General features: G+C 51.4%; 1 protein-coding gene across 2 annotated transcripts in view; it reads left to right on the top strand.

Annotated features, from left to right (window-relative positions):
* Tbc1d22a (TBC1 domain family member 22A) overlaps positions 1-13513 on the top strand; it is a 334236-nt gene that overhangs the window by 108659 nt on the left and 212064 nt on the right. For both annotated transcript variants that reach the window (XM_026394283.2, XM_026394282.2), the window contains exons 6-7: positions 6089-6217; positions 9273-9335. In XM_026394283.2, coding sequence (XP_026250068.2) covers positions 6089-6217; positions 9273-9335 — 192 coding nt within the window. The remainder of the gene's footprint in view (positions 1-6088; positions 6218-9272; positions 9336-13513) is intronic.

Raw genomic sequence — 13513 nt, 5'->3', positions numbered from 1 at the left:
AAGGGAGCGCACCCTATAGCTGAGGGGTGCTTGTCAGCTGTGGCAGTGGGCAGGTGGAGGGGATCAGAACTGTTGCAGTGTTGATCAGGAACCTCCTCTGACCTTCCCGTAGGCACAGTCAGACTAAGCACCATTTGGGGCCTGTGAACGATGTTAGTCACTCCTGATTTAGCAAGCGGATCTCACATATCTGCCTGAAAGGGCTCTTGCAGATCTGGGATCACAAGGATATTTTGGTGAGTTCTTGGGGGAGAACCCAGCAAACAAATCAAATCTGTAGAAGTCTAGAGAATGGGTCTTTCCCAGGCAGTCTGTCTCTTGGTCATTCCCTGAATTCCAAGGATTCAGCCTAGCTTCCTGTTTCCCTGGGAGCTGTCATAGACCCTGGCATCTGGGTAGTGAAACAGAGAGATCCAGGTGTCAGGTGTGCACCAACTCCTGCGTGCTGTGAGCTAGGTGTCTGCAGTGCACCTGCCCCAGAGTGGGCAAGCGTCAGGACTAGGAGAACTTGGCAGGTTCTTGACCTGTAGTTCTTCCATTCTGTTTGCATGTTAGTATTACCTAGGAGCACAGGAAACACTGATACCTAGGCTCCCAGGGCTGCTCACGTGTCCGGGGTAAGAGACCACTGTTCCAGGCACCCAGACTCCACCGAGGAAGACAGGACCAGAGCGCATGAGCTGGCTGGGAGCTGGGCTCCGACAGTCACGTGGCCCCATTGAGGACAGCATACACTAGGTCTGTGATGCCTGGCCGAGGGCCAGACTGGGCGGTGCAGGGGTGTTTGGGGGAGCAGGGGTAGGTGAGTGAGACTGGCTGGGAGCCCTGCGCAGGTTGTCTGGATGGCCAGTGAGTGGGTGGGGTGGCAGCGGTCAATCCCAAGCACTCAGTCCTGCTCTTCCATGGGGCTCTTCCATGGGGCAGGGTTGTGCTGGGAGGGCCAGGGCACTGGCCAGAGGCTCTGCATGCCCAGGTGGCAGCGGTCAATCCCAAGCACTCAGTCCTGTCAGGACTTAGAGCTGAAGGGGCACATGGAATCAAGAAGAATCATGAAGAAGTTACACATGTCCACTTCAGAAACTCAGGGGACCAAAGCTGTATTGGACTATGACCTCCTTCGAAGCCTGACATAGGAATGACCTTTGCTCATCATGTCTGCCTCGGTCATTAGCACCATCCTGGTGTTCATGGAGGAGCACAGTTTTATTGAATAAATGGAAATGTGGCTTCAGCAGAGAATGCATGGCTCCTGTATTTTTAAGGAAGTCACAGGTGTGCTCTGTCTCGAGCATGCCACTGAATCTCCAAAGCTTCAGTCATGCTGTTTAGTGTTTGAACCCCATGCAAGCAGTGTAGCACCTTTTCACACACTAGTGCTGTAGAGAATCATATTTTTTCTTTTTTAAATGTTTCAGAAACATTTAACAGAAAACTAATTAAGCATTTAACATTTATGCTATTGAATGTGATAGTTATAAATGACAAGTGCAGCTCCATGTCATCTTACCTCCTTTCTGTATCTTGAGGCAGTTTTGCACATGGACATGGTGGGAGGGGATAAGTGGATTTTTGTGTCCCTGGAACAATTTAGGATATAAGTGTGTGCATGCATTGTTTTACATTTATGATTAGTGTTTTTATAGCATGCTAATACAGCAATTAAGTTTTCTGTAGTTCTGTCATTTAGAATTCATTGCATACACAAATATATTTCATTTGCATAATTTCTAGTCTGCCTTAATTATGGAGAGGCTCAACTTGCTCATGTATGTTCCTTCAGGAGTGGGTTGTCAGGGGATGTGGAGTTTGTTGTCTATGCTCTCATGATAATGCACTCGCCTTTCAGAATCTGTGTTTTCAAAGTCAAGTTAGAATTTGGGGCGCAGGAAGTGGTTCTCAGAGTGTCTGCTCACATCCTCTGTGGATCATCTGCACCCCACTCCCCATAACTACCCGGTGGCCTATGACTTGCCCCACAGGCGACCCTAGCTGAGCACAGGGGCTGGGCTCTGGCCTGTTCATGTGGCCTCCTAAGCTGAGAGGAGTGGGGATGGCCTTCTACCTGAGAAGGACTGAAGGAGGACTGAGTCACACCATGTGGCCAGGCGCCCCTTAGTTAGCTGTGGCCTTGTGGTACAGGCAGGGAGCAGGGGTCTTAGGTAACTTTTGCTCTCAGAGAGAGGCTGCAGACCTGAAATAGTGTGAGGGGAAGATGGCTGTGGGTGAAGGCTGAGGCCCAGGACGGCCATCTGTGACATTACAAAGGAGCATCTGCCACCAGCTCTGCCAATGCCCCACCCTCACCATTTGGGGCCCTTCCATGGGGCAGGGCTGTGCTGGACAGGTCAGGGCAATGCCCAGGGGCTCTGCATGCCCAGGACTGTGGGGACCAGTGGGTGATACTTGGGCGGCTGGTGTAGATGCTATCCTGGCGCTCTTGTGACGCACTGCACTCTTTGTGGCGCTGCTGGCCTAGGGGAGCTCCCTTGGTGCCGGGCTGTCCTGCTGTGCCATCACCACAACCTGCAGCAGGGCTCCGTGGGAACAGTGCATCACGAACCTTGAGGGCACCCGTAGCCCTTTGAGTGCCAGTTTGCTTGCAGGAGTGTTCTCAGGAGACAGCGTTGCTGATGTGGGTGGACTGCTGGAAATAATGAGCGAGATTTGAGCCTGGCCTGGGCAGGGTTGTGGGGTTACTGTCTTGGAGCAGGGTGATCTTGCTGTCTCAGCCTGGGTCAGGGGGCCCGCCCACAGCTTGCATCGCTGTCACTGCAGCAGAATAGCTGCCATGCACAGTGTCCCTTTAGTGTCTCATGTATAGAAGTAGCGGGCTGTGGTGGCCGGCCCTGTTGTGGAAAAGCCACCCTGATTTTAAAGTGAACTCTTGAGCAAGGAGTGTTGGGTAAAGGAAATTTTCCTGCAGTGGACATGAAAAGGACTAATCGTAAAGATTAATAAATTGAGCGTCGTTAGCCCGAGGAACTTTCTTCATCAGAAGACGTCACTGAGGACAGGGCGAAAGGCACGCCACAGGGAGGGGGAGAGGACGCTTTCTGCAGGGCTCTCCTGCTGACTGGGACCAGGGCCTAGAGAACCAAAAGAAGCGGTGACCCAGCAGGGAGGGGACTGCACCTGTCCATGCACTGCACAGGCCAGCCACACCAGTCCTCTGGGAAGTGCAGGTTCACTCTGCCTGCTAATAGAGATGGCTGCAGACTGCCACAGCGGCTCATGTGAGAAAGCTGGGCAACCCCAGGCGCTAGCAGGGACATGGGACAGTGGGAAATCCCACATTTCTGAGGGGAGTGTGACCCTTCAGAGGTGTGCAGACCTCATAGTTCTGTTCCCAGCTGCGTACTCAACAAAAGTGCATGGTCTGCGCCGTGAAAGACGGGCATGAGCCTGTGCCAGCAAGAACTGGAAATCCTCCCGCATTCTCTAACATCACTGGGTTTAGTCCCCAGGGTGGTGGCAACAGTAGTGCGAAGATGTGCACTGGTTCCTCTCACACCTGCCTCAGGCTTTTAAACCTAACTGAGAAGAAACAGCCAGGCAGAAACGGTGTTCTCCATGTGAGGAGGAGACAGGCAGCGAGTGGGAGGCTCTGGGGTGCTGGCAGGGCAGCGGCCTGGCTTTTACCTGGGGGCATCGCGCAGGTGCACTTAGTGGTGGTGATTTGCGCATGTTTGGGGAGTGCTTTTGTAATTGTGTGTGGTATACTCCTGGGGCAGGGAACAGTGTTCTGGCTCACAGTGGACTATGTAGAGGACAGTGGTTTTGTGAACTCAAGTTCCCTGGAGCCATGGAAGCATGTCAGTTTGTGCAGGCACGTGCTGTGATGTGTGAACTAGGACAAATCACCTAACAACGCACTTTCCATGAGATACATATTTGAAAAACACCTTGTGTGGAGTATCTGTGTTAAGCACCACACGGTTGTATTTTAATAGAAACAAGTTTGAGTGGTGTGACCCAGCTGTTGTTAAAACAAGTGTGTGTGAGTATCTAGTTCATGATACAGAAAAGATGCTGGGGGAAAGGCCTAAGGAACTTGAAAGGAATGTGACCTTACATAATCCAAGAGATGTGGCTGGATTCCAGCTCTGGCCTTATTATCATCAAAGCCTGGCAATTCTGTGTTCTCTTGTTCTTCAGGTCAGCTTTTCTTGGTGGATCCACAGCTCATGGTTTTCCTTGTGATCGCAGGGAGGCTGCCACAGCTCCAGACTGTGCACATTCACTTGGACTCAGAGTAGCAGTAAATAGCCTGGGATTGGCTATTATACCTGTGTTAGGTCACCTCTTTACCTCTGAGTCTCTCTGTCACTGTGGCCAGTGGATTGGTGAAGCTGTGTAGTTCATTCCAGCCCAGACCTATCTTGATGGAACTGGATTCCCACCCAAACATGCGGGTGGTAAACAGGGAAATGTGGTTCCTAGAGCATTGTCACACTGTGTGAATAAGGCACCAGGAGATGTTCAGCAGGTAATATGAGCTGTCTGGGCAGAGTGGCATGCACTCTGTGGATGTTTCTCTGTGAAGTCATGCTGTGAAGGCTGGTGTGTTTTCCTTGAGGCTGGTGCAGCCTGGCATTGGCTCTGAGGATGCTTTGTGCTGGTGGTGCTGAGCTCTGAGTGAGCAGTCCCACTGCGGTAGCCCTGTCATAGTGAATGAAGAAGAGGAGGTGGCCAAGGTTTAAAATTAAGAGGAAAATCTTCCTCTTACAGAACACAGGGAACACAGACTGTACGGGAGAAGCGTCATCAACTGGACTTCACGAAAATTGAAAGCTTCTGCTGTTTGAGACCTGACAGGATGAGCCACAGACTGGGGCAGTGTTCTCATAATACATGTATGTGAAGGGTGACTGGTGAACAGAACGAGTACAGAACTCGTGAGAGTCAGCGGGGAGACAAACATGGGGGGCAGCAGTGGACTTTGGTAAGGTGGTTCACTATGGGTGGTCACCAAGAAGGTGAAGTTAGAACTGCACCCATCACCACCAAGCACGGCATCGAGAGGCACGCTTGGGATTCTCATGTTTTGCTGGTCAGAAGCTACAGTGGTGTGGCTTCTTTGGAGAGGGATCTGGCACCTTCTCAGAAAACTAAACATGCACCTACATTATGGCTCAGTCACTCCACTCCTGGGTATTTAGCCATGAGAAATCTACGAACGTGGTGTGAGTCCTCTTGTCCAGGATGCCTGGACTGACCTCACTCCTAGGAGCCCCTGAAGGGGATGGCTGAAGGCTTGTGAGCAGGCACCTGTCCTGGCACAGCCACTTGTCAGCAGGCACCTGTCCTCAGCACAGCAGAGGAAGAGGCTGCTGCATCAGGCCAGCCTCAGAGGAAAGCAGGAGCCAGGGCCCAGGTCCCGGGGAGGCCCCACACAGGCCCAGCTGCTCTCTGAGGGACCCTCAGGGCCCCGAGGAGGAGTCACAGAACTGTATTTAAAACGTGGCACATTTTTAATTCATAAATTGCATGTCAATAATGTTAATCCAAGATGTAGGAAAAAAGGCTACCAAGAACATCAAACACCAAGCAGTCTGGCCCTGGAGTCAGGGCTCTTGTGACCACTTGGACCACGTGGCATTTGCTGATTTTGAGTTCAGCCCAATTTATGTATCATGACTGCAGCTGCTGAGAGCCCAGGAGTCTGGAAAATAGGTGCAATTTGCGCAGCGCCAGCTCCTTACACACTCGGGTGTGTGTGCATGGGTGTGGGGTAATATGGGCATGAGACCCCACAGGCTCCTAGCTCCTCAAGGTGTCGGAGGCATTTGGAGAAGGGCTCATGGCTCCTCCAGCTCTGCTTTAGGAGAGCTCAGGCCCATCCTGGTGTGGAGCTTCCCTGGCTCTGGGGATGAATCAGGGGCCACGGCCCTGGCTAGCGGACTGGCTGGGGCTCACGGGGAGGGAGGGTATTGCCTTCCTCTCTGCCTGTGGCTCTTCACACAGTCCCTCCCTTTTGCGTCAGGTTCAGAGCGCAAGGCCATTTGAGATGTGAGTCTTTTTACTCACACTTAATTGAGACCCTCAATGATAGCAACCTTATGTATACGTTTGTCTTTTCCTCACCCAGGGTTACCTTCCTGCCAATGTGGACCGAAGACCTGCCACTCTCCAGAGAAAACAGAAAGAATATTTTGCTTTCATTGAGCACTATTATGACTCCAGGAATGATGAAGCTCACCAGGACACGTACAGACAGGTGGGAGCTCCTTTCTTCTTCCCCATGTCCCTCGAAGCCTTGGATTTGGTGACGTTCTGTCTGAGGAAATGTTTGTTTATTTCTAGTAAGCAGATGCCTCTTGAAAACAGTAATGGCCAGTTTCCTCTGATGGCAGGGTTGCTTGCTCCAGCTCTGACTACAAAAGTAAAAAGGTGCTGGGGATTGAACCCACTGGGGCCTTTGCATGCTGGGCAGGTGGTCTGCTTCTGAGCCACACCCCAGCCCTTTTAAAAAGGGTGTTTTTAATTGGAGTCATAAAATAGAGTCTTTGATCCAGATAGTGGTACCTGCCGGCTCTGCCCTAGGGTGATGGTGGGTGTTTTGTGTCTCTGTGGGCTGCTGCCTGAGAGGTAAGACTGCTCCTGAAGGGCCATACTGGGCCCTGATCCAGGTGGTGCCCTGACCGGGACCCCACTGGCAGGGGTGGAGCTATTGCCCCGGCCAGTAGGCCTAGTGGCCCTTGTCTGTGGTACGGGAGGGTGAGATATGGGCAGATGAGAGAGATATTAATCAGGCATATTAATTAATCAGGTATATTAATTGCAGGGGCTGGGGTGCACAGTTTAGTGCACAGCCAAAAGTGTAGCCAGTTTATCATTTTGCTATTTAGTTTGATAAAAAATGGGTATAATTACATTTTTTTGTGCAGTCAGTTCTTGGATGATATGCATCATGGGAAAACATTTAACATTGATTTATAATTCACAGCACATCTAGAATTTGCTGTCAGAATGGTTATTTGAGGACTTTATAATTCTTACTCTTTTTGTAAAATGTGGAAGTTCAGAATGGCAATTCTCAGTTGGTTCTATTGTCTGAGCCTGTGGTCAAGGCCTGGTCTCCCTGAGGCCACTCCTGTCTGGTGGAGCTGGGCTGTGTCTCTCTGGCACAAGAGTGATACCTATGTCTCTCACCAGTGTGGTGTGGATCATCAGAACCATTTGAAGACAGGCCTGGCCTCAGTCAAGGTTCTAAGGCTGAGTGGATTCTTGGGGAGCATCCCCACATGAACAGGATGGTGGAGGCCGGGGAGGGGCTATGGCTGAAGAGCGAGGCCCTGGAGGCCGAGCAGGGAGTCTCTACCAGCCCCTCCTGCTCATTCTAGTCGCTCTTGGCCACTCTGGGCTTCCACCCAGTGACTCTTGAGTTGCTGACTGAATACAGATTGTGTTGGGCAGGGGATTCCTGGTTCATTTTTCAGCTTCCCTGGTTTTAGGAAATGGATAAAGTTGGTATTATTCTGATCATGTTTTCATTGTATTTTTATTCAAGAAAAAGAATCATAAAGGGTGCCAGTGGCCTGTCCTTGCAGGACTTACCAGGCGGGTTGGTTGTGAGCATGGAAGGGAATGTTGGTCGCACGCATTGTTGCTTATTTACTGTGTTAGATAATGAAAGACCCCTTATTATTTTGAGTTCCCAAAACTTTCTCCCATTAATAGAAAGGGAGCAGCACTGTGTGGTGTGGCAGGTTGTCCTGTCTTCTCTGTTGCCCGGATGATGGGTGACTCTTGGTGCTGCAGCCTATTTCTGGGGGTGCCGTGGCCTGCCTTCCTGCTTCAGCAGGGCAGCAGGAAGTGGTGGCCTGGCACGTCCGAGGTCTGCTAGTGTGTGTCACGGCCACCTGGCACTGGTCTGAAAAGTCCACCTGTGTGCCTCTCCCTCCCTGCTCAGCCCTGCAGCCCCCACCGCTTGCCCAGCCTTTGTTTGTGGGGAGTGGGCGGTGGATGGAAGGGTGCATGCAGCCCATCCACCTGCTTTGTGGGGTTCCCTCCTCTAGCATGGGCAGGTTATGGGGTCTGATGTATGCACTGTTGCTGGTGGCCCACAGGAAGGTGGGCCTTGCTGGCCCTGGGCACGCAGAGGCAGGCCAGACCTGGTTTCTGTCCTGTAGGAGCCTGTGGAGCTCATTCCAGGGATGACCACAGGACTGCCATGCCAGGAGCAATACACTGAGGATGGCCCTTGGGCTGCCCCGCCAGTAGGCCTAGTGGCCCTTGTCTCTGCCCACACCTGGGCCCTGTGTGTGGCCATCTGCTCCTCTGTGTGGAATGTCCCCTCCCGGTGCTGCTGTCTACACGTCTCTTCCTGTGTGTCACTGACTCATGGCCTCTCAGCTCGATGTTGATCTTTACCAGTCACCTCCTGAAGGGCGTGGAGCCAGCCCACAGGAAGAGGCAGAAATTAGAGCCTGAATGGTGTATGCAGGGCACAGGCCAGTCAGTGATGCCCAGGCTCCAGCATGCTGGCACCCTCTGCGGGCCTGGGCAGGAAGGCTGGAGTGCAGCTCAGCAGTGGGATCACTCTGTGTAGGACATGCGTGCCTTCCCTCTTTTACCCTGGCGAGACAGGAGTGATGGCTGGTGGCTGATGTGGGATGCTGGAGCCAGTCGATGACACCAGCTCTGCTAAGTATTCCTGTCTGGTGGCTTCTTGAACCCACAGCATCCTCCTCTTCAGTGTCGGGCATGTTGCTGTGACTTTGGTCAGATGGTGACCAGGCAGGACTCCGACACTGGCAGAGACTTCCAAATGCTTCCCTTGAAAATGTCCTAGATTCCCCAAGGACCTTGTGAAGAGAAGGAAAATGTGGCCTAGGTTCCAGAAAGGGACTATCGCAGCTGAAGTCTGCACACTATTGATACACTTGAATCACTCTGTGTCAGACACTGAAAATCAATGTTTACTAATTGCTATGGATCATGTTACTTAAGAGCTGAGGCCTGCTCTGTTCCTGCTCACGCAGCTTCTGATGTGGGTTGGGCAGGAGTCAGGCAAGTCCATCATCTGGACTGGATGTGCCCTGGTCAGATGGAATGAGCTTTTGACTTCCTCCCCTCTGGAGGACTCAGCAACTCTGGGCTAGCACCCTTAGAGGGAAGACTTGGCAGTGCCAAGCTAACACCCTTGCAGAGGCCAGATGAAGGGGCCAGATGGCTGAGTCTCTGAGCACGGCACCTTTAATCATGATGTAATGTTGATGGTGATGTCTGTGGTCCTCCAAAGTAAGCCTGTCTTTCTCCTGCACCTCCAGATCCACATAGACATCCCTCGGATGAGCCCAGAAGCACTGATCCTGCAGCCCAAGGTGACGGAGGTAAGAGAAGCCCGGCTGGGTGTTTCTCTGTGTTGTCTGTGACTTGATGCTCACGGTGCTTGCAGGACAGTGGGTACATGTGGGGGGCTTCAGCCCATCAGCACGTGTGGGCAGCCAGTTTCTGGGGATTTGGCCTGGTGGGCACAATTGTTGATAGGAATGGCTAATTGTTCCTAAGATGTTTTTCTTGTGTAATAGTGACACACACAAAAGGACGTGTGTAACAGGCGTGCCTGTATGGGTATGAACTCTTTACCCCTCCTGAATCTAGGAGCTGGAGCCTGCTGCTGCTGACCACTGTGTCCGTGCTCTTGCCTCTGACTGCAGGTGTTGGGCTGCTTCTTCGTGCTCATCCCTCTCCTGGCCTTGACGTCCATTCTCCTTCACAGGTGCAACCCAGGAGAGCGGCATGTCACTGAGTGTGGTGTCCTTTGGAGTTTGGTGTTCTTTGTGCAGCCCTGGCTCTGCAGCTTGCTCCCTCCTCTGGTGGTTTGTAGGATGCAGCCCACCTGTGGTACCTAGTTAAGTAATGTTTGCTGTTTGAACATCCCACACTGTCTTTTGCCTTTTTCCTTTTGATAGACATAGTGGTTATTTATAATTGTGTGCTTTTAGAACAGCATTGCTGGCACCTTCCTGTCCATCATGCAAATGTGCACAGGCAAGGATTTCTCTAAGGCGTTTGAGAGGCACACAGTTGTGAGGTTGGGTGTGTGTTGGTTACACTTTGGAGAAAGTGTCAGCATGGTTCCTGGCAGGGTGGGGGGCCCTCTGCCACCAGAGCCACCTGCAGAGTGTTGGAGTTCCTGGAATTCTAGGTCCTGGATGACCTTTTGTTTGTTGTTTGATACCAGGGATTGATCCTAGAGGTGCTTAACCATGGAGCACATCCCCAGCCATTTTTTTTTTTTAAATTTTATTTTGAGACAGGGTTTCATTAAGTGGCTGAGGCCGGCTTTGAACTTGTCATCCTCCTGCCTCAGCTTCCTGAGCTGCTGGGATGACAGGTGTGTGCCACGGTGCCCGGCTCCCTTGATGACTCTTGATATGGCCAGGTCTCTCAGTATGTGTTTCTCTGTTGGATAATCTTATCAGGCTCCCGGTTTTTCTCTTCTCTGGTTACTAATTGTGCCAGGCATCTCCCCATATGTTTCCAAGTGTTCTCTTATTCTGGGAAATGATTGTTCTGTTTTTGCCCGTTTTTCTTCTGGGTTGTTGGCCTAATTTGTTGCTGGCAGTTGATCTTTGTGTGTCTGGACCCCTCATTGCAGGTTCTGTTGCAGGTACCTTCCTCCGTGTTGGCCATGTCTCACTTTGTTCTTGAGGGCAGATGATGCTGGGAAGTCCTTACTTTCCCTGGGGTTGAACCTGTCACTGACATGCTTTGCTAAGCCTTTTCCTGCACATAAAGATGTCATCCCGTTTTTTTCCTTCTAGGAGTTCTGCCTTTCACACCTCTGTGTTTCACTGATCTGTAGTTGACAGCTGTGTGCATGAGATGAGTCAATCCCAGCACGACTCCAGCTTGTCTCTCTGTGTTGATGGTTTCTGCTGTATGTCGTTGTCACATTCACATAGATTTCTTCTGTGGCCTCTGTTTTGTCCTATACTCAGCTGGCTTTAGGTCTGCATGCCCCACCCCGTTAGCTGACATGGCTTTGGGACGTCTTGGCATTGGTGGGGTACACATGTCTCTTCCTCCTCCTTGGCGGGGATGGGGCAGCTCGCTCTTTGCTCTTCCACTCAAGCCTTGGAGTCAGATTGCCAAGGTGTGCCTGTGTTTGAGGTCTCTTTGATTTGTGGTTGGCATTGCATGGATTCTCTGGATTTGTTTGGAAGAGTTGGCATCTTTATGAGGTTTAGTTTCCCTTTTTTATGAGCATATTAGTTTCCTTTTAGGCCATTTTAATGCCTGTCAATGCAGTTTAAAAATTTTTTCAATAGTCTCATCAGCTTTATTAGATTTATTCCACATTATCATATATTTTTTGCTGCTAAACTAAGTGGTATCTCTATAATAAAATTGGAATTTTTTCATTGTTTTAAATACTTTGTTTTGCATCTCGACTTTGCTAATAAATACACTTTTGATGTTGGTGGCCCGTCGGCGTGGTGCGCCTGTCAGAGGAAATTCCAGGGTTGTCAGGGCAGGAGTGCAGGACGCAGAGCAGAGGGGTTTCCCCAGGAGCACTGCATCCTTTGCCCCAGCGTGCTCCTGGTGTCTGAGAATGGATCGTGACCGCTTTGCTGCTTTAAGTGTTTTAATGAAAATAGACAGCGTGGATTGTCTGTGTGTATCTCTTCCTTCCTCTGTGCCTCCCTTGCAGGCTTCTTGCCCTGAGTGTGGATCCAGCCTCACTGCCCCTTGGTGTCAGTTGGGCTTCTTGTCATGACTCTTGGGGCCTCGACCCTATAGGTTTGGAAGGCCTCCCCTGGCAGTGGTCTCAGCTCCTGTGCCCTCCTCTGGGGGTATGGAAGTGCCCTAGGTTTGTGCTCAGCCAGGCTGCAGGACTGAGCAGGGCCATAAGCTGGGCAGGTGGGTTCTAGTGGGGAGGCAGGCCCAGGGTGGATGTGCTGGCCGATGTGCTGGCCAGGCGACTTGAGCACAGCCTTGTGTGGGGAGAAAGGATGGTGAGCAAGAGGCTTTAGGAACAGTATTGAAATGCTGGTCTTGTGTTGGCAGTAGGCAAAGTCGAATCATGATTTCTGGCATGGTAACGATAAGGTTTAGATGGGTCTGCAAAATGATAGCAAATCCATAACAAGAGTGGCTTCAGAAGACAGAGGTTTATTGCTGTCTCTGGTACTGGCCCTTCGCCAGCAATTTGGTTGTTTCTGTCTGCTTGGCTTTAACCTCAGGGTCCAAGTTGGCTGCCTAGTGCTCTTCATCACATTTCACTCTATTGGCAGGGAAGTCCAGTAAGACACCGGTGGAGAAGGGCATCTGCCTCCCTTTGCAATCATACATGTTGCTCCTGGGGCTTCTGCTCAGTATCCTTACTGGCTTCTTGTAGTGACACAGTGATCCTCAGCTGTACAGAACCAGGGAAATGTAAGTTTGGCTCTAGTTGTCATGGGCACACTTGGGCTTGGGCCTTACCTTGTCAAGGAGGATTTCTGGCCTGGGCATTCCTCCCAGCCTGCCCATCCATTTGGTTGTTTGCTTGGCCTTCTTTTTCTCCTCCTCTTCTTTTCTTCCCCTTCTCCTTTCTCCTCTCTCCCCTCCTTTCCCCTTCCTCTCTCCTCTTTTTCCTCCTGTCAGCTTTAATGAAGTCTGAGTCACACACAGTGAAACTTGCCCGTTGGTGCGCAGTGAGTTCTGTTGCCCCCTGTGTGCAGGAGTGTAACCACCCCCAGCTCACATCGAAGGGTGATTGCACTGCCCTGACAGTTTCTTCCTGTCCCTCTGCTCTCAGTCTCTCTCCACCCACTGCCCTGGCAGCTGCTGATCCGCTTTCTGTCTCCAGAGCTTTGCTGACATATGGAATGTCACTTTTTTTTTTTGGTGCTGGGGAGTGAACTCCGGGGGTACTTAACCACCAAGCCCCACATCCCCAGCACTTTTTTATTTTTTAGAGACAGGGTCTTGCTGAGTTGCCTAGGGCCTTGCTAAATTGCTGAGGCTGGCTTTGAACTTGTGATTCTACTGCCTTAGCCTCCTGAGTTGTCGGGATAACAGGCATGTGCCACCGGAGCTTGGCTTGAGGCATGGATTTCACGGAAGTGGACTCACACACGCTGAGGACTTCACTAACCTAGGGTGGCGTTCTCAATCCACGGGGTGCGTCTTTAGTTCGCTTCCTTTCATTGCCAAGTAGTGTTCCTTTCCCTTTCAGTGTGTGCATCCATTCACGAGTTGGTGGCACTTGGGTTTGTTCCAACTTTTGCCCGTTACAAAATAAATCTGCCGTAACCCTTCATGTACAAATCTCAGTGAGGAAGTCTGCGTCCCTGTCACCTCTCACCCCTGCCTCTTACCTGGGAGTGGACTTGCTGGTTCTTGTTCCAGACGGTTCCCTTTCTCTGCCCTTTGGTCTCTGCCTGAGGCGTGGCCTTGTCAGGGACACTGCCTGCCCTGCCAGCTGGAGCCACTCCAGCCCCACTTCTGCCTATGGCCCGTGCTCATCATGGTGCCAGTGCGCTGCCTTGTTCAGCTGGTGTCTCCTCCTCCTGTGCGT

Source organism: Urocitellus parryii, chromosome 5, assembly GCF_045843805.1.
Source record: "Urocitellus parryii isolate mUroPar1 chromosome 5, mUroPar1.hap1, whole genome shotgun sequence".
Taxonomy (NCBI): Eukaryota; Metazoa; Chordata; class Mammalia; order Rodentia; family Sciuridae; genus Urocitellus; species Urocitellus parryii.
The sequence above is the reverse complement of the archived record's forward strand: the minus strand, read 5'-3'. Positions and strand labels throughout refer to the sequence as shown.